At 40.4% G+C, this 26,555-nt stretch overlaps 1 protein-coding gene across 3 annotated transcripts; it reads left to right on the top strand.

Moving 5' to 3' along the window:
* Positions 1 to 8,108: 8,108 nt before the first annotated feature.
* On the top strand, positions 8,109 to 26,532 carry xirp2b (xin actin binding repeat containing 2b). 3 transcript variants are annotated; one of them, XM_023276622.3, is made up of 9 exons: positions 8,109 to 8,268; positions 10,734 to 10,893; positions 11,516 to 11,644; positions 12,271 to 12,360; positions 12,628 to 12,685; positions 12,812 to 12,900; positions 13,869 to 23,235; positions 24,572 to 24,702; positions 25,018 to 26,532. In XM_023276622.3, the coding sequence occupies exons 2-8, from the start codon at positions 10,846 to 10,848 to the stop codon at positions 24,661 to 24,663; spliced, it is 9,873 nt and encodes a 3,290-aa protein (XP_023132390.2). In that variant the 5' UTR covers positions 8,109 to 8,268; positions 10,734 to 10,845; the 3' UTR covers positions 24,664 to 24,702; positions 25,018 to 26,532. The 3 variants fall into 3 exon arrangements, with proteins under 3 accessions (XP_023132390.2, XP_023132391.2, XP_054871614.1); XM_023276623.3 differs by lacking the exon at positions 10,734 to 10,893 and having other exon boundaries at positions 8,113 to 8,268; XM_055015639.1 differs by lacking the exons at positions 10,734 to 10,893; positions 11,516 to 11,644 and having other exon boundaries at positions 8,118 to 8,268.
* Positions 26,533 to 26,555: the final 23 nt, after the last annotated feature.

The raw sequence follows: 26,555 nt of genomic DNA, 5'->3' as shown, positions 1-26,555 counted from the left end.
ATTAAACATTAAAAGGTGGTAAAACATTTAAAAAGAAAAACCTTAAAGATTTAATCGAAACATTAAATATTGGGAAAGAAAAAGAAACTCAAACAAGCCAATAAAACATTTGAAAAAACAAACATTAAAAAGACAAAACATTTGGAAATCAAATCAGACATTAGAAAAGAATTAAAGGTGAGAAAAGAGCAAAACTAAACATTTAAGAAGAATCAAACTAAAGACAAAAACATTTGAAAAGACACCAGTTAGACTTTAGAAGATCTAATTAAACAGAAGAGACAATAAAACGATCAAAAAGAGCAAGAACAGATAAAAGTCTTAAAGTGTTTTCGTAGTCTGAAATGAAAATATCAAGTTGTTTCTTCAAACATTTCCTCTTTCTATATTCTTGGTTTGATTGTGGACAGATTTACTAAGAACTCATTTAAGAAAACTGCTTTCCAGATAAAGTCTACTAGTAGTTGAAGGCATTGATCAAACTAATGTTACCTTCTGATCTCCACAAACTTTACTGTTCAGTGAAGAGAATCAAAGTTTGTTGAGGATTTCTAAAAAACCCACAGGTGAAGGTCTGAGAAGACCTCAGATGGATGGTCTAAATGTGAAATCAAGACTCATGGTCACAAGTTTTAAGGCTTCTGTTAACCAGAAAGTTCAAACTAACAGAGAAGTACTGAGAAACTTTTAAAACTTCAGTCCTCAGACTGTCTGAAGGTTCAAACTATCAGAGAAGTACTCAGGAACTTAGAGGATATCAGTCCTTGGACTGTCTGAAAGTTAAATCTAACAGAGAACTACTGTGGGACTTAGAAAATTTCAGCCCTCAGACTGTGTGAAAGCTCAGGTCCTGAGGACTCGGGAGGTGTGGAGGCTTTGGAAAGTCTTGGAACTGAGGGTTCAACCCTCCAGCACAAAGGCCGAAGCCCAACCTCCTGAGAAAAACGGTCGAGTCGAGACTCGAGTTAAAAAAAAACTCGAAAATGACAAAACATAGATGATAAATGCGCAAAAACCAGAAGAATTAGTATCTGAGCGAGTAGCTCAGGGGATAAGAAGAAGGACTACCAAGCGGAGGGTCGCAGGTTCAAGACCCACCACCGGCCTTTTTCTTTCTTTGTCTTTGACAGAATTTTGAGAAAATTTAAGAAGTGTCTGGTCTTGAACCAGCGACCTGCAGCTCCATAGGCAAATCCTTAACTCACTGAGCTACAGATCAGTTAAAAAGAAATAATTTCGTCGTCCCTTTGGCATCGTAGTTCCTGAAGTGACCACATGGGCGGAGCCAAGGCGGAGTCTGGGTGGAGTCAGGGCGGAGAGTAGGCGGGGAGGTGGGTGGCGGCCTCCCCCCCCAACACCCCCCCCCCCCCCCCCCCCCCCCCCCCCCACCCCCCCCCCCCCCACGAGTTATTCGAGTCTCCACGAGTTCTTCGAGTCTCCACGGGTTTTCCCGAGTTTCTTGAGTTTCCACGAGGTCGGAGGCAGAACAAGTTGTCATGAAGAGGTGTTGAAGTCGGCCAGGATGGACTGACTTTTTACAGCGACTAGAAGGAAGACGACTAGAAGAGCAGGTCTTCAACCACCATCCATAAAATCCATGGAGTCGCTCCAGAGACATGAAGGGAGGTCAACTTTTATCAACCTCCATCCAGATGTTCAACTTGATATCTTTGCTTTGACATTTTTAGCACCACAAACCTTTAGTATCACACTTTATTATCATTTATTAGGACTTTAATGGAATCCATCAGCAGATTTAGTTTTTCTTGACAAACTTTATTCTTGTCGTCGTGGGACTGCAGTATTGAACTGTTCCTTCTATTTGACCTCATGTTTATTAGTTTTAGTGGAGAAAGTTATTTTAGTTGTCCATTAGTCTCTTAAAAACCAAATAATAAATTGGATTAGTCAAGAGGTTTAAATTTCTTACTTTGTCATATTTTAAATATAACAAAAAATTTAAAAATAAAGCCTCTTGAGACAATTTGACCTGTAATTGGCGTTATACAAATAAAATTGAATTAAAATTGTATGTAACTTGTAATGTTGGAGTAATTCAGCCATATATGTTGGAAAACACATTTTCTTTGACCATTAATCTGTTGTTTTCTCCAGTAATTCATTTTTGTTTTGCTTTATAAAATGTCAAACTCAAATATATTCAGTTTACTGTCATGAAAACCAAAAAGATTTACATTCATGATGCAGGAATCAGGCGGTTTTTCCCTTTTTATCTTAGTTTAGTCAGAAAGATAGTTGATAATGTGTGAATTGTTGCAGCTTGTGAGCCGAAAAAGATTTTAATCTTTGGGGCCGAGTGTCAAAAAACATTTAGAAACCAACATCAACAAAACACTCAAAGATTTGAACATCATTGAAGGGAAATCCAACTGTTGCATGACAATGTCTCATTAAAGGACATTTATTTCCAACATAAATGTGTGATATTCATCCTCTGGAGCTTTCTCTTCACATCGTCTTCCACCTGGACTGATTTGGTCGGGAGAATGTGCAACAAACATTTGAAAAACTGCACTTTAACATCAATAAATGACACAGAAGTAATCTCTACATAAATGAGACTGAGTCTGGATGTGCTGCTCTTTCATTAACTCCTGAGTTTAGGGAAAGTTAAAACAAAAGAGGACAGTTCAGATAAGACTTGAGAATGAGCTTATTTTGAACAAACATCTCAGACTTTCTGAGCTTCAGCACCTCTAGCAAGATATTTCAACCACAAGCAACTCAAGAGATCCAGAAGTTGCAGAGAGTTAGCTTTAGCTGAGCCAAAGAACATGTGGGACGCTAAACTAGCAAACATTTCAGACTTTTCTCTGTGAATTCTGAGAAATAATTTCCTATTTAATGGCAGAGGTACACATCTTAACTCAGTCTCATTAAAACAGACTCTAATTCAGTGTCATCCATCCATATTAAAGTGCAGTTACCCAAAATGTTTGTTGCATGAGCTCCAACAAAACCTGTCCAGGTAGAAGGCCACTTTGACAAACAGGAAGTGGAAGATTCCAAGCAGATTTATAGAAGGGGGAACCAGACTGTACTAAGTGTGGTTAAGTATAGAGGGGTGTTTTGTGGGTTTTTAGGGCTGATAATGATTATTAGTGAGACATCTGGAGTATATTCATTTGCAGTAAATGAAAGTATTTAAAATCTTGGAGTTAAACTTAGAAGAACACAAACTCTAACAGAAAACTTTGTTGATACGTTTTTGTTTTGTTTACAGATGTTAAGTTAAAGGAGTTTTATTCGTGACGTATAACCAATCAAATCACTCCAGAAGACAGAGCGACCACAGGTAGATAAAGGTTCAGAGCCAAAGTAGCGCCATTTTTAAATGTATTTATTACCGTAAATCAGTAAAAAATAAAATACTGATAATCAGTAAATCAGTCAGCCCACAATTACTACAATTCTACAATGTATGTCTCTTTCCTTTGACTTGTTATTTGTACAATATACAATGTATATGATGGCGTATTTTCATACCAAAGGCTAAACTATGATGTTTTCTAAGAGCCATATGATGCTACTCTGTTCTGGCACTGGGCTGCTGCACTCCTCCTCTGTTGTTTTCTGGATTGTACTCAGCTGCATGCCTTCGTCCACCCGGCCTCCGTTGACTCGTCCCGCCTGCCGTCTCTGGAGCTGAAGCTGGATTGGAACAGACCAAAGTACAGTCCAATCATGATGCCAGCTGCCGCTCAAAAGGCTCCTTCATCTGGCGGAACTTCTTCTGAGGGGAAGCTGAGCTGGCCCGGCAGAACTCTGGAGATGTGTTCCAGTGGTTGGTGGATGTGTAGGTAGATAGAGAGGGACCTTTGAATTGTTCAGAAAGGAAAACAGGGAACCCATTGGCAGTTTTAGTTTAGGGTGCTACTGTGGTGTGTTTTTGGGTTTTAAGAGGTGAACAGGAAGAGTTTTTTTTTTCGTACTGATTATCTTTTACTTTGTTCCTGGTTGGAATGCCCATCAATGTCAACGTGAAGTTCACTTTTAGTTCTGTTTATTTATTTTTATTTTACTAACACCCATTTGTTTTTAACCCCCTCACATGTTGTGTTGTTGTAAACTTACTCTTTCAAATAAATTCTCGTCTAACCCTCTGGAAACCAGCGTTTGGACTGTTTTTGTGTTGCTCCTCACCTACTGACAGCTGTGGACTAAAGGCTATACTCTGACGTTTTTAGAGCGACATGCTATACTATGATGTTTGTTGGGCGACATGCTATAATATAGGCTTTTTTAATTGACATATTACTGACGTTTTTTTTTGTTTTACTTTTTTTAGTTTTTTAGCAACATATTATAAGAATTTGAACAGTTTTAAAAGTTACTATACTTTTACTTGTGCAATGAAATATTCTATGGCATTTTTTAGATGACATATTATACTCTGATGTTTTCTTGAATTACATACTATTTTGACAATATACTGCACTATGACATTTTTTGAACCACATATCATACATGACAATTTTAGGCAACATCCTATCATTTTGCGCTTTTTGAACCACATAATAATCTATGTTTTGTTTTTTTTCTTGCCAACATGCTGTACTATGAACTACAGGCCATACTATGTTATTCTCGAGTAAAGTATACTATACTTTGACGTTTTCTGAACTACATCCTATACTATGGCGTTATACACAGAGTGCTTTGGTTACATGTTGATTTATAATCTAGATTTTTTTTCTGTTTTGTTTTTTGATGGGATTACCACAGACCTGACTGTGAACACCGTCGACACCCACCTCAGGGAGACGCTGCCTAAGATCTCAAGGCTGCTTGGTCGTGGTCTTTCTGGCACATACTCTTCAAAGGTGAGCCGGGCAGTTAAACACTGATGGAATGACACCAGGTCTAGGCCGACAAACTTCCAATTCCTCCTCAACCCATAGTCTCTGGGAAACCTACATGGAGTAAGAAAAGTAGACAAAGTAAGTCAGTCTGTACACAACATATTAAAAAAGAAATCATGCTAATAAATTAAGTACAAATAACCGAATTCGCCAATATACTGGAGACCAGAGCTATTTAATTTGATAAATATAACCTTGTTTAGTAACATTCAATTATTTGAGAGCAGTCCTAAAGAACTGCCTGTAATCCCAATCATAAAATGGGTTTGGAGGAAGAACATAGATGGTAATCTGGATACACATGAGTTAGGCTTTATAACTACTATTGGTAGTATTGGTGGTAGTAATAGTAATGTGACTACTACTAGTAGTAGTGGTGGTACACCACTGCTGCTGATACTGGCACTGCTACTACAACTTGTAATACTATTACAAATGCTGATACTACTTCTACGACTCTAACAGCTGTTTATACTACTGCTGCTGCTTGTACATTTAGTATTACTACTACTGCTTGTACAACTATACTACAGCTACTATTAATCGTCTGGTATTTGGTTGTCAAGCTGCTAGCTCGGCTTAGCGTTTTGCTAGTGGCTAACTAGTTAGCTCTCATAGACTGGAAGCTCTCAACAAGATTTCATAATGAAAAAAGAGGCAAAAACTATTCTTACCTATGAAAAGTCATTCCAAGTTTCCTTGTCTCAATCGTACGACGCAGTGTGTAATTGTATGCAGCACAGTGAGACGGCATACTTGTTTCCGTTTTCACACCGTCTACACCAACGGAATGCACTGAAACTTTGCCTCCACTAGCTTAGCCTCGCTGTAGTACGCAGCTCAAAGGGGCGTGTCCTATGTGCTCATTCATATCTATGACAACAACGATGGCTGCACATAAGGACGCGTGACGTTGATTAGCTGCGTAAATACCATTATATACAGTCTATGGTAAATACGTATGTGAATCGCATCATTGGCTGCAGCAGCCAGTCACCGGTCACTCACTGACTCACACTGAAAAATAGCACAGAATGAATTGTTACGTGTTTATTTTATTTACAATTTAGGTTGGATTTTTTTTTTTTTTTTTTTTTGCGCAGCAGATTTTCTGTGTGCGGAGACCGTGTCAGCAGTGCGCAATTGCGCACGCGCGCAGCTTAGAGGGAACAGTGGTCACATTTCCTAGCGATTTTATAAATGTCATTCTGCTCTCACTCATCAAATAGCATGGGAACGTTTGTATACTTACAGTTAGCACTGACCAGAGTTCAGTGATGCCCATCAGTGGTCAATCTTGAACAGAAAAAATCTGTGGATGTTCTCAGTCATCCAGGTCATGATAAGTCTCAAGCAAGCATAGGTTATGGCAACCTATGCTTGCTTGAGACTTGAACAGAAACATATTTATTTTCTTGGCTCTGTACCGAAGCACTCAGGACTATATTGGATCAAAATTCCGAATTAAATTATTGGTATAACATAATTATAATAAGCTGCCCTTTTTAGAAAGATATATCTTGTAAAAAGGGCTTCAACACAATACATCTTCTAGCCTTAATTTTACATGAGATGCTGTGTGTTTAGCTTATTAATGTTTAATGAAGGACATTTACATGTGTAGATATAGCTGTAGATAGATGTAATTATACATTATATATGTAATGATCAAAACGGACAGATTAGAAAAGCTTATAGATATTATGCACAGATACGTTTCTAATTTCAGAAACATATTTCCAGGTTTTTTTGTTTGTTTTTTACATTAAACTTGTCAATTCACCATCTTTTTCTAATTTTATTGATATTTTCATATTTCTAAAAAAAAATCTGAAATATTAAAAGTAAAAAATCAGTAAATTTACAGATTTTCTTTGTAAAATTAGGTTGACAGTAGTTTAAAATTATTAAAGATTTGAAAAGCCACTTGGAAATTATAGTTGACAAGTGAAATGTGTTACTACAGCAAACAAAACTGCAGAAATAGTTACCCGTTTTCTATGGAAACATATTAAGTACAGTTAAATTAATCTGCAGTCAAAGAAGTGTTGAAAGATACTGTTAATGAAACATTTAGCTTAATACCCTTCACACTGGTCTTTTCTTCTTGTGTATGATAATATGTAAAATCCTACAGTAGCCAATGGAAATTATGTCTTTTTGCTCATGCTCTCTGTCTGTATGTGTGTGTGTGGGAGAGTTTAATATCTTCCCTATCCTTTCACTGCATGACTTAACTCTGCTATGGATCACAGAGGACTGGCTTCAACCTGAATAAATCAGGAACATCATGAAAAGAACATGAGACCTTGAAACACTCAAGTGTTCCCTCATGTTCAAATTCCCTTATAGTCCTTTCTTGCTCTTTTTAAGACTTGACAGAAAAACCGTTTGGGACACAGGAATCATTTAACTACTTAATCATCATATTAATCAGCAAAAGTGACCAAAAAAGACAAATGATCAGAGTGGATTTTTTTTTTTAATATATCTGGTATTGTTTAATGGGAGCAAATATCTAGAAAGCCTCTTTAAAGTAGGTGGGTTACGGGCAGTCAGGTATGAGTTACACATGGTGTGGATGAGCAGGGTTGTGCCTCTGCCTGGCAGACATGTCTGGTCTCTAAACACTGGCCCATCTTCCATGAGATACCAGAGTCAGGCCGGCGCCACCGTCTGCAGCTGGGCCAAACAAGACGAGCCGGCTCGCTCCTCCACACTCTGAGGTGTCTGTTGTCGTATTTACGGCCCCCTTAACCCCCCAATCCTCAGAAATTGCATTACATCACTGACCCCATTTCAGTCCAACTGCAAAGCACAGCACATGGCCAACACATTTCACCACCATTTACTGTCACTCACATTTGCGCCTGCCTGACATCCACTTTACACTGCGCCGGGATTATCAGTTGCAGTGAATAATGAGAGATTGTCAGAGTATTTGTTGTGGATTTGTGTGTTCATGATTTGGCATATCATGACAGGCGGTGGCAGCTGCTGGAGTATGCCGAGCCCTCTGATGGAAGGTGTGATGATGAAACCAGAGTGACCTGATTTATTAGTATACAAGCGTCTGCAGAGGAGTCACAGGAAGTATTTCCATATGGATTTTCTGGGGACTTGACATTGGAGGCACGGAGGCCTCGCTCTCTAAAAAAAAACACCCCAGGTCCATCTTTTGCAAGTGGGCGGAGGGTCTAAAATAAAATCAGCTGTCTCTGTCTGCTCGTTGGACAGAGGTGAACACGTTGAACTGGAGCTGGTCTCCGACGCTGACTGGGATTTGCTGTGGGCTTGGACAGACCCTGCAGGCCGGGGTGCCGTGGCCTTCTTGTGGGATTCTACCTGCTGAGTTCATATTTTTCTAAGACACCATCCTTCCCTGGTAGGTAATGAGCGGTCTCTGGGAGGTGTTTCTGTCTTCAGAAAGGCTGCAAAAATACATGAACGTTTTTGGCCTTTAAGCTGTCTTTTTATGGTAACGACTGCAACTGCAAAGAAAATAGTGATGCATTATAAAATCTCCATTTGACATATGCAGACAAAAACACAGAGGGAAGGTGCTGAATTCTTGATTGTTCTTTAAAATTCAGTATTATTGTCCTTATGCTGAGCACACTTCCACTCAAAATGCAAGGTACAGAGGCAAAATATGAATCAAACTGTGACTAAAATGCTAAATTAACTCTGAACCTTTAGCTGGAGGAGAGATTAGACTTATTCTGTTAACTAATTCCAAATAGATGGAATTCTGAGCCACTAAGTTGTTTGTATCAAGGCCAGTCCTTCCGGGTGTGACGCTGCTCTACTTCTTCAACCTCAGGCAAGTCATGAAATAAGAAATAGTGAAAGGTAATTGGAAATATGGCACACATACAAGGTCATCAATGCAGATTATCTAGATGCTTTTGGATGGAACAGCCTTGGCCTCCCAGCTTTCCTCTATATTTCACAGAGAAACACGACCCATCATGGTTAAGTTTAAAATAGGCTTGATTTATTTTTGCAAGTACATGGCGCCTAGATTACTTCACTTTCCTGTTATCTGAGCTGTCAGCCCAACCAAACGTGTCATGAGATAGCCCAAGCCAGTTTTTAATCTTTTTCAGCCGCAAATTTGTAGTTTCTTTACAGTCTGTGAGTCTATGCCTTTGAGACTGGAATATGCTGCAGTGCTGAATTTTTCGCTTGCAAAGTTTTGTTGCCAAAGTTGATATCTGAAGTTGTGTAATACTCACCTGGTTTAATGCTCTGGTTACGTTACACAAACATACCCACTATTCCTCTCAGGCTAAAATAGTAGACCGATGAGCTACAAATCAGAATCCGTCAGAAGAAGAATAAAGAGATATGCCATTGAAAAGCAGCGAGCAATGGTGCAACGCAATAGTTGTTAATATAAAATGTCTTTTTGTCATGATATTTAAAAAGTAGCATTAATTAGTTACAGCGGTTTCATCAGTCTGCAAATTAGCCAAACTATCTGAACTGCTTATCACTTTTAGTTGTCAGAAACTCAGTATAAACATCTCAGATGCTTTTATTTCACTGGCATTTCACTGACTCTGTACTTTAGGAAGCTTTTTATCTTTATCTCCTAAATGATACACAGTGATTAAATCTCTCCTTTACTGTCAGAAATAATATCACAGATGTATGCAGATATTACAGAGTTGCCCTTAAGTAGTACTGAAGCACTGCAAAGCTACTCTGAGTCTTCTGAGTAAGAGATAGTTTTATTAAGATCTTGAAACTGTACTTTTCCAAATATTACAACAGCCTGTATGCAGATTTTATCCTCTCATTTGCATCAGCACATTTTATATCCACAAGAACCGAGGTGTGAATACTCTGAATTCACAAACATAGCAAAAAGTGCCGTGCCAGCAACTGGGGAGACACGGAGTCTGTGGATATCAACAGCTGGAAGAGCTAATAATCTCACTGACGGTCTTTTCAGCACTTTGTAATACTAACAAAGTTATTTTGGTTCCAAACGGCTTACTGGTGAAACTTTAGATGTAAATTATCCTTAAAAACAGAAAAGAAATGATTGCTAATACAACTTGGTGTGTGATCATCAAAACCCCATCATACACGAATCGTCTACAAGCAATTCCATGTAATAAGCGATAAGCGAAACACAACAATTTAAAGGCACAGTGATTTTTCTGTATGTCAGAGTGATCTGAGAGACAATCTGAAGAGGCCATCAAACTCCTGAGATGCACTCTTATTCCATGGGGATAATTGAAACAAAGAGGGAATATTTTTGGCAAAACAATCACTTCAGATGGCTCTAAATTGTTCCACTCAGGAAGCATGGAGGACCAAAATCACTGCACATCATGATAATGACTTTCATTTTGGACAGTTGTTTTCCTCCCTTTTTATGCACATCCAGTGAGCAACTGAATATCAGGAGACAGGTGTGCAATTGATTTAAATAATGTCCCAGAAGGGTATTTCAAAGGCATCATTAACAGGAGCACCACCTGCACTACAGCAGCATCTTCCAATTTTGTTGAGAATGTATTTCTACACTGAAAACTGCTGCTTTTGTGTGCCTTAATTTAAAAATATTTATGATTAATATATAAATACTGACTAATCATCGTATGAGTCAAGCTATACGCCAGAGCAGCTTAAAGCAGTCATGTATTTGTAATGTTTATTTGATTTCTGGCTTTAAAAAGAAAACGACAGCGCAGTCATGAAGGGCTCTGACACCGTTAGTGGTGCTTTAATTGCATATTTATAGCATCAGTGTGTCGCCTGCTATCAGTTGGATGACACATAACAAAACACATAAGAAGCATTTTCTTTAACAATTGGCTTCTTGTGCCTTAGCTGCTGGCAGCGCAGGTTTAACCAGGGCAGGACATCCTGAAACATTTAAACCAGAGGAATCGGGATTCACTCTGTGGACTCAGAGGTCATCCTACTGGCCAACTGTGAGGCCATGTACCAGGCAGCTGTCTCCAAGCGAGCAGACAACATCCCCAGCGGGGTACTTTAGCTTTTTGTGCATGTACATGTACTGTCTCACCTACAGCATGTAGCTATCGCACTTGACAGCGCTGCCTGCATTGAGGAGAACATGTGTGAAGCGCCTTCTATGGTCACTTACTGCATACTGCTTTGTCTGCTTCCCTGTTGTGTGTCGTCACGCTGCTGCAGATAATCCAGTGGTGCACAGTAGCTGCAGTGCACTGAGGTGTTACTGTCGCCATCATTGTTGGTGCTGTCATGCAGTATTAGTGAAAGCAGTGACAGTGTTGTATGTGTGAAAGGAGGTCAGCAGTGTTGTATACATTTATAAATAGAGGAGAAACTTGAGACTGGCCTCGAAGAGCTGACTATATAGCAAGGTGGAAGAAAAGGAAATGATTGTTGGCTTCACTTGGAAAAAGTTTGTGCAAAAATTGGGAAAATTTGAAACTATTAAACAAAAAGAATATGTGTGTGTGCGTCTGTGTGTACAGATAGGGAAAACAGGCCGCCTTAGCTGCATCGCGTTTGACGGCAGACTGTGCTGCATGCATGCCAGGCATAGTAGCCCTATTAAGCAGCCGCTTGATTTCAGGTCATGTAGAAGTGGAGGCAGCTAACGATATTTCCTGCTTCATTAGGTCATGGAGGAGTCGGAGGTCTGTTCCCTGCCTGGGGGACTTGCAAGTGTGAGGAAACAATTTGAGACCCAGGAAACTGCAACATCACACAATGTAACCCAGTTTCATTTCCATCACAGAGCTGTGCAGGTATATAGAACAGAGCGTATACCTTCATCAGCCTGATACAAAGAGCATGAAAGACATTTTTTCTGACCCGAGTCGGTTGCTGTTGCATGTTTTCAATTGGCTTTCCATCTCCACCGCTGCATGGGGAGCTGCGCAAATGAAAATATATAATTTAGGCTGAATGCTAACAGTGAGGCTCTTACTACCTCTTGTTGCACCAGAACCAGAGTGTGTGGGTTTAAGGTACAGACATTACTTGACATTTCTAACAGCATCCTTGAAAACCTCCAGGGCAATTTCACTAGCTCTTTTCCGTGGATTAAAACTTAACAAAGAACCCGAAAAGAATTTCTTATTTTTGACTTTGTTACGTGTGAGCGAACAGCTTGGTGCATTTTTTGCCATCTTGCCTCCATCTGTGATTAGTCATTTCAAACTGCACTGAGCAGTCTGGTCCAGCATCTTCTCTGCATGGTGTTCAATTGTGTACGACTAAGCTTTGGTTGATGGTGTAAATTGAAGTAGAGCAAATCCACTTCTGTGATCGTGACAATGAGTGAGCATAATGTGGTGAAGTGACAGTGATTTGCGCATGTGTCATTTCTACCTTTTCATCACTTTGACAACCACTGTCTCCATCTTTACAGGAAATGTCAAGCTCAGAGGTGACAGTGTCAAGCAGCAGCAGGCAGGTCATCCCAGGCAGTCAGCAGCTAAATTTCAACCAAGAAACAATGGTGCGCAGCGTTTTCTATTTTCTGTCAATGCACTCTTGCATGCAGTGCAATAAGGCTAACTAATGAGCTAAACACGTTGATTGCCTTGTTGAGTAAAAACTGTAACTAATTGCAATCAGTCAGCTTAGTGTAATTAAAGTTTGTTCAGAAGTCTTTGACAGTTTGGGATGCAATAAAAGGAACTGCATTCAATGGAAAAAGTGGAACTGTTGAAGGATATTAAAAATTTCTCAAGTTCTTCTATTTTCCTATTTCGCATACACACAGGTGTCATACAGCGACAACAACTTGGCATCCAGCTATGAAAACCATCAAGATGACACAGGTAGGAAGTTTTTTTGTAGTTTTTTTTAAAAAAGAAAATATTCTTATTCTGGCCACCCTGTACAAGCTGTCACTGATGTGATGATTCACATCCTGCCTTTGTTGTTCTGTCTGTGGTCCCTTTTAGAAGAGGAGTTTCCCAGATACACAACAAAAGAACTGAGGGATCACTTTGAAAGAACAATAGAAGAAGCTGCTCCACACAAACCAATTAAGGTAATTATTTCCACTTCACTTAAGAAATAAGCATATAAAGTGGAAAAACATCTTTATTTTTGGACTGTATTGAGTGTATTCATTATAATAATGACACTTAAGACTTCAGTCCTGGTTGATAGCAAGAGCAAGCGTGGGTTAATACTGCAGAAAAGGCTTCTTGAGCAGCTACTGTATGAAAAATGCAATAGAACAGCAAGTTTCTTTTTACAGAGCAACCAAACAAACTTGTGTTATTTTAATAAACAAGTCTATCAAAGATAACTGTAACCATGACCTGATTTCATGCTGCACTCAACACACAGTTTTCCATTTCTTCTAGCAATATTTAGAACTAATCTGCTCTCACGGAAAATGAACACGCTCTTGTTTTGTAGACATATTTTTTTGAACACCTAACTTCTGTGATAAATTACCTGTGACTACTTCAGAGTAAAAGAAAGCATGTATTTTGCCACTTGAATGCTTTTAATGTAAAGCAGCAGCGGTAGGAAAAGTTAATATAAATACAGTATGACATTTACAAACAGTAATGATGTATTACATGCTCCATCATTTCTCCGGCGTATGTTGAAAAGCAATCTGAATCCAGGAATGATAGGGTCCACCACTAACACTGAAATTACTATGCAGATATAATATGTTGAATGGCTACAGATCCAAAAAATGCTATACCAATAAAAAGTATTGAGAATATGGTTGATTTAATGAAAATTAGTTATAGTGTAAACACATTGTGGTGATTTACTTGTTTATTTCTGAGAATAGCACCAAATGAAAGCAACCTACTTATTCACACAGTTCCAATAACCTTGGATGTACCATCATTCTATGTAAGATTATTCTTGTTTGTTCTGTAATTTTTTGTACTTTATCTGCAAGTGTTACAACAAGGTGGAATGTAACTTGACAGATATGATTGATTTGTAGTTATTTACCCACAAATATCATTTTTGTCCCTTACAAAGCCTGGACGTGACATCAATCGAGCTAAGTGGTCCTCAAATGTGAGTCAAAGCAATACAGTGATTAGTGAGGTGTGTGAAGTGTCCGCTACTGAAGCAACACAAGACACAATGGCCACAGTGATGGATTACGAGGACTTTCCACCCCCACCAGCGGAGGATTCTGACTTTCTTCCACCCCCTCCTCCAGACTTACTACAAATGCCGCCAGACAGTGACAATATTCCAGCATGTGATTACTCCCATGAGCCTCCAGAACCAGCAAACCAGCCCAAAGGTCCACTCAGCAAAGAGGCTTACTTCAAGCAGAGGAACATGTCCGAGCTGAAACGTCTTTACAAGCACATTCATCCTGAGGTTCGTAAGAATATTGAGAAGGAGTGCTTTATTGATTATAGGGAAACTGACAACAACCACGTAGAGAGCCAGGAGTACATGTATGAGGATGACGGTGGTGTTGCTGATGACATCAATGATGAAGAATATGGGGAATGGGAGGAGATTCTCCCCGGGGAGGTGCAAGCAATGCGCTGGAGGTTTGAGAATAAGCCGCTGGATGCCATCAAAGATGAAACTCCTGATGAGGATGAAGACAATAAGGCAATAACTCAACAGGAAATAATTCTGGGAAAAGATGTGAGGCGCACAGCGTGGATGTTTGAGACCAAGCCCATGGATGAGCTGGGTTCACAAAACATCAACTCAATGGAATATAAAAACAAATTTAATAAATTTGACAAGGGAGATGTCCGTGCTGCAGCGTGGCTCTTTGAAACCCAAACTATGGACACTCTTAACAAAATGCATATGGAGGAAGACTTAACAAAAGAGGTTTCATTTACAGAAGAGGATGGGAATGCTACCATTTACATGATTGACAATAAGTTCATGGCAAGCCTTGGGCACACTGAAACCATTGATGAGAGCCACCTGCTGAGTCTACGATCAGTGTTAGAGGAAATTAATGAAGATGTCAAAACCGTAACAAGTACTTTTGACACTCAGTTCAAATGCATCATCATGGGACAATCGAGTCAGATGCTAGAGATTAAGTCTGTGCGCAAAATTGAAACTGAACTGGAGAACTCTATCGCATCACGTTGGCTTTTTGATACTCAGCCTCTGGACATGGCAAGCAGTGAACCTACTTCTCTGAAACTTGTGTGCAGTCTTTCCATGGAGGACAGCAATAAGGGAGACTGGGGCAGGTGGTTGTTTGAGATAAAGACACTAAATTCTCTCAGTGATTGGGAGAGCTCACAAATGGAGAAGAAAGAGATTGTCGGAGCTGATGTGCGCAAACACTGCTTAGTGTTTGAAACACAGCCAATGGATTCTCTGAAGGATGACTCCAATGCAAGACCTGGGTATATTGAAGAGATCATTGGGGGAAATGTTAGATCTGCAAGGCACTTTTTTGAAAGCAGCCCTCAAGCAGCCAGGAAGAATTGCCCTGAGGTCGGAAAACTTAAAAAGACAGCAGTAAATGAAGAAATGAAAGGGGACGTGAGACACCAAAAGTGGCGCTTTGAAAGTCAACCTCTAGAGCACATAAGAGAGGAGAAGAAAGAAGTCACTCGCACTGTGAATGTTGAGGACGACCTCACACAGGAGGATGGCACAAGCTGCAGGGCAGATGTTCGCAAGAACTGCTGGGTATTTGAGACCCAGCCAATGGATACTTTAAAAGATGATTCAAATACTCATCCCCTGACAAAAGAGGAAGTTATTGCAGGTAATGTGAAATCAGCCAGGCATTATTTTGAAACGTTTCCAACTGAAGAACTGAAGGAGCTGCCAGAGGTGGGCAAACTGAAGAAAACTGTAGCACTTAATGAGGAGAAAGGGGATGTCAGACACCAGAAATGGCGATTTGAAAGTCAACCCCTGGAGCATATTAGAGAAGAAAAGAAAGAGGTTATTCGAACAATTGACCTGGAAGAAATTGATAAAGTGGACGTTTTGAACTACAAGCAAATCTTTGAAAGCACAGATTTAAACAGGAGAAATGAATCTCAAAAGATTCTCATAGAGGGTGTAACATCAGGTTCTGTCAAATCAAATAAAAACTTGTTTGAGTCTACTCCGCTGTATGCGATGCAAGACAGCTCGGGGCACTTCCACGAGGTGAAAACTGTGCGCCGCGAGGAGGTTGTGAAAGGTGATGTAACCACCTGCAAATGGATGTTTGAAACACGACCAATCGATCAGTTTGGCGAAAGCATTGATAAATACCAGATTATTAAGGGCATATCCAAACAAGAAATAGAGTCTGGTGATGTTAAAACTGCAAAGTGGCTGTTTGAAACACAACCTCTTGATGCTATTAAGTACTTCAGCAATATTGAAGATGAAGCAACTGTGGAAACAATTACAAACGTTGATGTCATGAAGGGAGATGTGAAAACCTGTAAGTGGCTGTTTGAGACAAAACCAATGGACATCCTGTATGAAAGAGTGGAGGTGAAGGCTGAAAATGAGTCTGAAGAAATGCGTAAGGGAGATGTCAAAACCTGCACGTGGCTCTTTGAGACACAAGCGCTTGATACTATTCATGATGAGACAGAGACAGTTCTGACAACATGCACCACAAAGCAGGAAGACATTAGAGGAAAAGATGTAAGAATGGCTTGTTTTCTCTTTGAGACAGAGAAACTGGAGAACCTCACTGGGGAAGAGACGGGCTCCTTTAAGCGTGTCACAGAGATAGACATTGCATCTGGAGACGTGTCACGGATGAAGTATATTTTTGAAAACCAAACATCCGATATCATGACTTCTACGTCTGAGGAATTGATGCAAAACCTCAAGAGGGTTCAGACTGAGGACATACAAAGAGGAAATGTCGTGAGTTGCAAATGGCTCTTTGAAAACCAATCTATAGATACCATACATGATAGCCAGGAGGAATCTATGAGCAGCCGCACTGTGAACGACGTACAAGGAGGAGATGTAGATAAGGGACGTTTCATCTTTGAGACCTTCTCCTTAGATAAAATCCAGGAGGCTTCCTCTGACACAGACACGGAGCTGATGAAAATGCAAAAGATTGTCTGCGATGAGGTTGAGAAGGGCGACGTGAGAAATTATACCATGATGTTTGAAACTCAACCGCTTTACGCCGTTCAGGACAAAGAGGGCCATTACCACGAGGTCACCACTGTCACCAGCGAGGAGGTAACACAAGGGAATGTTGTTGGAACCCGGTGGTTGTTTGAAACTAAGCCCCTAGATGCTATCAAGGACACAGATGAGGTATATATAATCAAATCTGTCACCCAGCAGGATGTGCAAAAAGGAGACGTTATGTCTGCCAAGTGGAAATTTGAGACCCAGCCTCTTGATAGGATTGCTGAAGAAAATAAGACTTTAATTAAAACTGTGGATGACATTCAAGGAGGCAACGTTAGAATGAATAAGAATTGGTTTGAGTCTGACGCCGCGTCACTAGGATCTGTTAAAACTGTTAATGTGAGTGAAATACAAAAAGGGGACGTCAGAACTGCGAAGTGGAGATTTGAAACCCAGTCCATTGACAAAATTAGGAGCATGAGCTCCGAAAATCTAATAGAAACTGTTAAAAAGGAGGAGGTTACCAAGGGAGATGTTAAAAATTCAGTCTGGCTTTTTGAGAAAAATCCTCTTGACCACATTAAAGAGACAGATGAGGACGAAGACACAACTGTCACTCAGGAGGAGATTCCCAAAGCAGATGTAAAAACAACAACATGGCTCTTTGAAACGACACCATTCGACGACTTTAACGAGACAAAAATGGAAAGGACAGAAATCCTGGGCAAGAGCATCAAGGGAACTCTCGAGGAACTTTACTGTCAGAAAATGGTGAAGTCTAAGGGAATACTCATTGAAGCTGATGAAATTGGCGATGTTAGGATGGCAAAATATCAACTAATGAATCAGGAGGCTCCGGAGATTCAGCGCGAAGAAGTCATCAGGGGAGATCTGCAGACTATTATGATGAACCTCCTGAATAGGCAGGAAAGAAAGGAGCAGCAGATAGTCATAGATTCAGAAGAGAAGGGTAATATCAGTTCAACAGTACAACAACTCTTCAGCCAAGACAGAGCCAGCAGTATTGAAAGGGAGGAAATATTACGTGGTGACATTCAAGAAGCTATAAACAAGCTTTTCAATGAGGATGGATCAGCAAAACATGGTATACTCATCCAGGAGGATGAGAAAGGGGATGTCCAGATGACAATATACTCCCTTATGAATCAACAAGACAATGTTAATGTTGAAAAGGAGGACATAGTAAAAGGGAATATAAAGAGTGCTCTTCAAAGACTGTCCAGCCTGGACAAGTCAGACCAGGCAGTGAAGATAAAGATCGATGACACTGAAAAGGGAAATGTCAACTTTTACTCCACATGCATTGAATCTGGGGCCCTTGATTATCTTAAGCAGCTCCATTTAGGACCTGATGAGACTCCACCTGACAGAGCAGAAAAAGAGAAGATAGTTGGAGGTGACATCAAAGGCACAAAACTCATCCTTGGCCGTAACCAAACTCAAATTGAGCGCACAGTCGAGGATGTTATACCTGGTGACGTTCACAACACAGTGAAAGTTTTCATGGCAGAGCCAACTGTGTCGCTGGAAAGACTACAAAGGGAAGAGATAGTTAAAGGCGATTTAAGAGCTGCTTTAAATTCGCTGTCTGAATCAGTGAATCAGACAGTCGTTGTGGAGAAAGAGGAGGTGGTGAAAGGCAACATACCTAAAGCTCTGCGGTGTTTGGAGAGGGCTCAGAGGCAGTACAAGGAGGTGGAGAAGCCAGATATCATACCAGGTAATATCAGAGGGGCTCTAAGATCTCTGGAGAAATCAGCAACGTCAAGAGTCGAAGCTGCTGTTGATGATTTAGTTCCTGGAGATGTGAAGGCCACACTTAAATCTCTGGAGCTGGCGAAGAAAGCAGTAAAGGACGTTGAAAAGGAAGAAATTGTGAGGGGTGATATTCACACGGCATTGCAAAGTCTACAGGATGCCTCCAGTGAGATAAAGAAGTGTCAGCAGGAAATCGATGTTCAGGGAGACGTCAGAGGGACAATTCAGATGTTAATGGAGCATCCACCTTCACCTAGGATGCAGAGGAGCTCAAGCCTCGAGGGTGACGTAAAGGGTGATGTCAAGATGTCAATTAAGTCATTATATGAGATGCAGGAGCAAAACCAGCTGGAGAAGGAAGAAGTGATAAAGGGTGATGTTAAAGGCACAATTAAATCACTGTTGGAAACCGCACAGCGTGAAACTCCCAAAGTCAGGCTTGGAGCATACAGAAGAGTTCGAGTCAAGCAGAGCCCTCCAGTTAAAAATCTAAATGCTGACGCAGAGAGGAACATACAAAAGATAAAAACAGCAAAGCAATCTGAAACATCTATTGAAAATCACTCCACCTCTAATGAAACTGAAATTGTTAGAACAAAGTCATGTACTGTGGAGCAGTCTGCCCAGCAATCAACAACCATGGTGGAGCACAAAACTATTACCCAAAACCACGGCATCAAATCAGTGAAGACAGAGTTTCGGAATCTTAAATCTAACCCAAAGGGGATGATAAAAGTTGGTAAAACCAGAGTGAAAACTGATGTTTACGTCTTAAAACCACAAACACCAGAACCTGATCTGCCTCTCCCACCTCCACCAGCGATAGACACTGACCTGCCTCCTCCTCCTCCTTCTCCTCCTGCCTCTGTTGATACTGACATTGATCACCTTCCTCCTCCTCCTCCTCCACCACCACTCACCAGTGAGCAGGACTTCCTCCCACCTCCTCCATCGCAGCAAGAGCTGGAGAGCATGCCAGCACAGGCAGCTCATCTTTCACCAGGAAAAGCAAAAAAGATGACAGTCAAAAAAGTGAAAGCTCCCGTCTTACACCCAGTTCCAAAGCTGGAGCCTAAAGTTGAATTCAGTCAAAAACAACAGGTGGAAGTGAGCCAAACCCAATTAAACACCACAACACATCCATCAAAAACAGAAATCCTTCCACCGCCACCGTCACCGCAGCCATTAAAGAAAGTTTACATCGCTCCTGTGAAATTCACTCCCCCACCTTCTCCTCCTCCTTTCATGAAAGCAAAAATGAGCAAATTTAACACACCACTAATGAAAGCTGAAGAAAAGTACCGGAAGCTGAAGGAGGAAAACACACCTCCAACCACTCCAACTCCCACTTTCATACATGACTCAGTTACCGCTGCTCTTGAAATGCTGTCCACCCAAGATGCAGAAATCACACAGGAGAGAGCTGAAAAGACAGCAGTGAGTGTTTATTCAGATGCTTTGTCATGTGATTTATCTAAGCAGGTTGGTGTCTCAAATACCACCCAAAGCAAAGCCAGCACTCATCAGGAGAAAATCCTCACAGATTCCACAATTGTATCATCTGCAAACCAGAAAATTGTCTCTAATGAGACCTCTAAGGTTATCTCCATTCAAAAGGCCTCATCTGTCTCAGCTGTTAGACAGCAGATGCATTCAACTACACAGAAATCCATTTCTGTTTCCTCCAAACAGTCTGTTCAGTCTGTCATGACTGACAAAGTCCAAACATCAATCACGGATGTTACAAAAACAGACACTATAACTGCTGATACAAAGAAAAATCAAAAAACAAAAGGCTTCAACAAATCTGAAGATAAAAAAGAAGACAAAATCCCTGCTGAAAAAATAAGACCTGACACTGAATTAATGCAGTTGTCTAATAACCTCTGTGATCTATCTTCCCAAAAAGAACACGCTACCGCAGAGAGACATGTAAAGGAGAACAAATCATCACACAGTGAGAAGAAAACTGATCATTCGCCTACCAAGAGCCAAGAAAATGTCTCCAATCAGCCAATGCAAACAGACAAGGCAGCTGCCAGTACAAATGGAAAGGCAAGCAAATCAAACCAAAAAGTGAAAAAGAACAATAAACAAGAAAAGCAAGCAGAGATAAAGGCTTCCAGTGAGAGCGAGAAACCCAGTGGTTCACAAGATTCAAAAGTAGAAGTGAAGGAAGCTGCTGTGGTGAAAGTGATCAATGAAGCCAAAGAAGTAAAGACAGAGTTAAAGCAGGGGATTAAGAAAGCTGCTCCCTCTTCACCTGCTGTTACTGAGAGCAACGCTGACAGCCAACCAGAAACTCCAGCTCCAACAAAGAAGAAAAAGAAGTCCAAAAAGTCCAAAAATGGTGCACAGTCAGCTCCAAATAAAGATATTCTCACAGAATCTATTGAAACTAAGATAGCGATATCTGAAAAAAGACGCCAAACTCATGAAACAATTGCAGTCACCCAAATTCACACAAGTATGAAAGAAGAACACATTCAAGTCAAGAGTGAAGTGATTACCACAGAAAGCAAAGACGATGCGAATTCCCAGCAACAAAAAGCAGTTCAAAAGCATGCAAAGGATTCTCAAAAGAAAGGAGTGACAGTTACTCAGCAGAGTGCAAAGAAGGCACCAGAAGAAAGTAAGGATGTCCCAATTACAGTGACAGGCGAGTCAAAACAAAATGAACTGGCAAAGTCCACAACTGGGAGAGCAGAGGAATCTCAAAGGCAAGAGGTCCAAGTGTTAATCTCTGACATCACAGAGATACAAAGGGCCTCAGATTCTAAATCTGTGAGGAGTCTGTTCAGTAAAGTTCCAGAGTGGCTCATGACTACAGAAAGAAAATGTGAACTGCAAAAGTCTCTATCAGAGAGTGATACTCAAAAAAATAGAGAAATTCTTTTACATTTAAGGAAGCTGGCAGAGGCTAAACTAATGCATCTAGAAGATGGAACAATGGAGAAGCATGAAGTTTCTGAGAAGGCGGTCTCTGGTGCTACAAGGATATCCAAGATCAGCATTGGTTCTGCCAAAATTGAGAACCAAACAAAGAAAATGAGCGGAAATGAAAGACGGAGAGAAGAAGTGGGTCAGTGCAAGTCAATCGACCTTCGAGCTCCCTCACCTTTACTCAGAATGAGATCTCCCTCCCCAACGTTCATCACCATCGAGTCCACACGAAGAACCGACTCACCCCAGAGAGTAACTCCGTCACCCACGCTGCTGCACAGACCGCCCACACCTCCCACCCCACCGCCACGCAGGTGTGACACCCCGACATCACGCCTCACTAGAATCACACCTTCTCCAACTTTTGACAGAGCAGAAAATTTGGCTCGACTCAAAGACACAACAGCCAAGCTCTCACGTGGCGTCACCCCACCGCCACTACTTCCCAATCAGATCCTAGAGAAGAAATCGGAGATTGTGGAATCACCTCCATCATTCCATCGGCAAATCAAAGTTGAGTCCCAGGCTGGGGAGGCCTCAGGAGCATTGATTGCAACTGAAAAGCACAAAAGGAGCTTATCTGAGGAGGCTGAGGGTTTGAATGCAAATGAAACACAACGTAAGTCTGAGACCCAGATGTCATCAGGTCCGAATGACCCAGATCTTGGAGAAGATTCGGATGCTTCAGAGCGATTATCTGCATCTGTCAAAGAAAAGAGAGAATTTTTCGAGGAGGCTCGAAAAGCTGAAATTAATAAGATCTACGTGCGAAAAGAGCCCATTGCTATCCCCGAACGACTGGGTCCTGACATGGAGGAGTGTGAGCAAGAAAATAAGAACAAAGAAAAGGATGAGGTTCCCAGGGCGGACATGTCTAGTCTTGTAAACAAATTTGAATCACCAGAAGAGAAACTATATATCAGAAAAGAGCTTATCCCACTCACGGAGCGCCTTCACAATGACACTGAAAGCACAGATTGTGACAAAGAGAAAGCAAACATCCTGGAAGAGGAGATGCCAACTTTTGACATCCAGGCTATTAAAAATGTTTTTGAACTGGGTGAGCAAAGTTCCTTATTCAGAGAAGAGAAAAAGGATCAGGAGGAGCTTGTGTCATGCCTGAGTGAAACAACAGCAGACACTTCAAAGCGGGAAAGTCCTCAAGAGACAAAGGGAGGCTCAAGGCAGAGCACCCCCCTCCCTCTGCAGAAAACTGAGGTGGAAACTGTGCCAGCCAAACCATCAGCTTTCTCTGAAACCAAATCAATCACAGAGCATTTCTCAGATGTTGATGAATTTGGTAACAAGGTCACCGGAACAATGACGGCTATCACTGAGCACTCTCAGAGTGTGTCAACCCATCCGGCTCCTTTCTCCTATGCTGACGCAGTTAAAAGAAAAGCTGCGGCAGTGAGGAGAACAGAGACGTATGATGAAGACGCTACAGAAAACTTGCTGAGGAACTTCCATAAAACGTGGACAGAGAGCGAGACGGTTTTCAAAAGTCTTGGCTACACTGTTTCTGAGGAATCAACATCACAAATGGTGTCACGTCAGACCAAGATTGTCTCATCTGGTAAAAACTGCTCGGCATGAAACAGTGGAAACTAACTGCATGGACTATGAATGGAGTTATTCACTTTAAAAATCTATTCATGCTGTTACAAAAATATAATTTTTATTTACTGCATTGCTTGGTTTGAGTTACTAAAATTGAAGGTGTTGGTAATAACCAAAGGGACTAGCGGCTCTGAGATGCTGTACTTGAGCTAAATGTGATCATTAGCATGTTCACAACAGCAATCCTAACATTTATTGGATAAATTGCCAATCTAAACTAGAAAGAATTACCAGATACATTCTATCCTACTTTAGGCTGGTAGCATGCTAATATTTGAGGCTCATGGGAATGTGGTTAATTTTGCAGGTGTTTGACCATAAACCAAAGGATTATGGACAAATATATTGTTTCACTAATTGTGCTTAAGGACAGCAAAAGCACTCACAATCATAATATTTAGTAAATGTCTGTGGAAAAAGTCCAAATTCAGTGGAATAAACTATTATTTCCGTCTGGCCCAAGATGGCTGACAGGCCATTTCCACCCCAGAGCAAGAGAAAAGTTGTAGGTGAATGAGTTAAGGTTTAAGCTGTTGCTACTCTCTAATTACACTTTTGCACTTACATTTGACTTGAAAGGTTAATTCTTAACTTGGCGGGACACAGCAGTTTATCTCAAGGTTCAGTTCTTGCTTTGTTCCAGAGCTTTCAGCCACTTCTCACTGCGAGCACATAGGGTTTGAGGGTTCAAAGATCACCTCTAATGCAGAATGCAAATGGATACCATTTATATCCATTAACAGAAACCAGCCTTGAACAGAGACAGACTTTGATTTATTCAAGCACCATTCATTACATGACTTGAGCAACATACTTCAAGTCTCAGTTAAGACCAAGAGATTTTCTTTGAAGCTCTGAAAACCTGAAGAATTGTAAACATAATTGATGTACTTGCTCTTATTAAGCAGGGCAGTCATACATACATTTTCAAGACGCTGCATTAGCTTACCACAGTAAAGCCAGCATATAATGTACCGAAGTGTTTCCTGTCAGCTCTTCTTACACTGGATGATGGTTTATACTGAGCTTGCATGAGTGGAAAAAGCAAAATCCTGAGAAAATGAACCATCCATGTCTAGTGTTGTCTTTTTTTGAATGAGCATGTCAAAAGCGTTCTGATGCAAACATAATCTATTGTACCGCTTTGTATTTAAAAGATTAACCGCAATAAAAACTGAAAGAAAAGCTGCAGCTGCTTGTTGCATTGTGAAGCACTCCCCTATAAATGCTATTCACATGGGATACATGGCAGGAAAAAATGTAATGATTTGCATTTTATCTCTTTGAAACAGGTTCGAGTTCCGAAGTCGGAGCTCTGCACAGTATGTCGGAGGAGAGCTTATCCGATGGATGCTCTGATAGTGGACAAAAAAAAGTACCATAAATCCTGTTTCTGCTGTGAGCACTGCAGAAACAAATTAAGGTAAACATGATTTTCATCCAAATACGTGTTCACCAGGGGCTCTTTCAAAATTGTCATATTAATTAGTGTATTCATGAAGATATATTAAGTAGTAAGACGTCGACAACATAGACAGTTGAAATATGTGAAATAAACATGAATTGTATGCATCAAATTATTCTCCTCATTCAGAGGTTTATATAAAATGTGCATGTGTTGTTTTCTTTGTTTTTCTTTGTCTTCAATATGAGTCACGACAGTAAAGTGACAGTGTAATGGTTTAATAATCTTGATGTGATGCACGTCTTAACTTCAGAATTCTCTTTTTTCGTGCAGCCTTGGAAATTATGTCTCTCTCCATGGACATTTCTACTGCTTACACCATTACAAACAACTCCTCAAGTCCAAAGGGAACTACGATAATGGACTCGGGCAGAAACCTCCCACGGGAAGTGGTGGACCTATCCCCTCAGATGAGAAACTTGAATGGAGATATTCCATGAGCAGCATAAGTTCAGTAGACAAAACATTTGATGAAAGCAAACCACACAGCAACAAAATCTCTGTAGTTTGGCCCCCGCAGGCCGATCCCCCCAAGAAAGCCTTTAAAATAGAGGAAGATATTCAGCTAACTAAACCACAGTGGCCCCCTCCAGACAGTTCCCCTAAGTCCCCCATACACCAACACAGAAAGGCTGTTCCCAGAAGTGTCCTTTGAAATAAAGTCACTCAAGCACAGAGTTTAGTCAAATACATCCAAAGGAGAAGCACAAAAGACTGAATGGTACAATAAGATGCTGGCAAAGAACTGTCCTGAAGGTACAGCTAAGGATGATTGAAGGTCATGCAGTTAAGTTATAGAAAAAGGGAACATGACAAGTAAGAATATGAAAAGGAAACTGTGTACATACTTGTAAATGTTGTGGAAAAGCAGGTTGAGATAGGGAGTGCTAGAGAGATGGATGCAGAGCAAGTGTAGAAAGTGGACGTAGATGTGTGGCAATGTCCCTCCAACCGACAGGTTTATCCCCTCTGTAAATTTTCATCCATTGCAGTTTACTTTAATTTTTTTTTTTTTTTCTAATGGTCAGACATCACACTCATGTACCATTCAGTATTCGAAACAACAAGGTCAAATCAAAATTTATATCTTCTCTAACAAGTGTCATTTGTCTTATAAAGCTAATTCAGAAGCATTGGTTTAACATTTATAAACATGGCACTATGGCAGGGCAAATTCATCATCTGGATTAAAATAACACAACTACTGCAAATAAGCTACATTTTCCCGTTCACTTAAGTCATAGGTTTGGTTACTTTAATCAGTTGGATGTCTAAACCTTACAATTCCCACTGCTAATGAACATCACACAGTAACAGTATCCATGAATGCTATTATAAATTGCATTTTTCCTTAACTGTAAAATTAATTGGTCCATTAAAGTTCCTCCATTTTTTCACTCCAGCATGCCAGTTCAATGACACAGTCTCAGTCCATGGACTCCGCTTTTGTATTATTTTGACGGGGCTTTTACCCTGCATCATATCAACACTGCAGCATTTGCCTTTTTCTTAGCACCTGGTGTGCAGACTACTAAAAGCATCTTGGAATTATTTTATTTATAATATTGAAAGTATATAATATAAACAAGTGAATTGGTGATAATCATGTTTGTTTTGGACATTTGTATCCTATTTTGAAACAACAAATATTTTGCAATGAAGAATTTTATTTTTTAGATTAGATGGTTATACCTTGCTTTGTACAAGAAGATTCCTGATGATGTCATGCTGTCAGGCTGGTTCACTTATTATATTGCTGATCTAAGGGCAATAAAATGTTGAATTTCATTGTTGCATTTGTCTCTTTACAA

Source organism: Amphiprion ocellaris, chromosome 11, assembly GCF_022539595.1.
Source record: "Amphiprion ocellaris isolate individual 3 ecotype Okinawa chromosome 11, ASM2253959v1, whole genome shotgun sequence".
Classification (NCBI taxonomy): Eukaryota; Metazoa; Chordata; class Actinopteri; family Pomacentridae; genus Amphiprion; species Amphiprion ocellaris.
The sequence above is the reverse complement of the archived record's forward strand: the minus strand, read 5'-3'. Positions and strand labels throughout refer to the sequence as shown.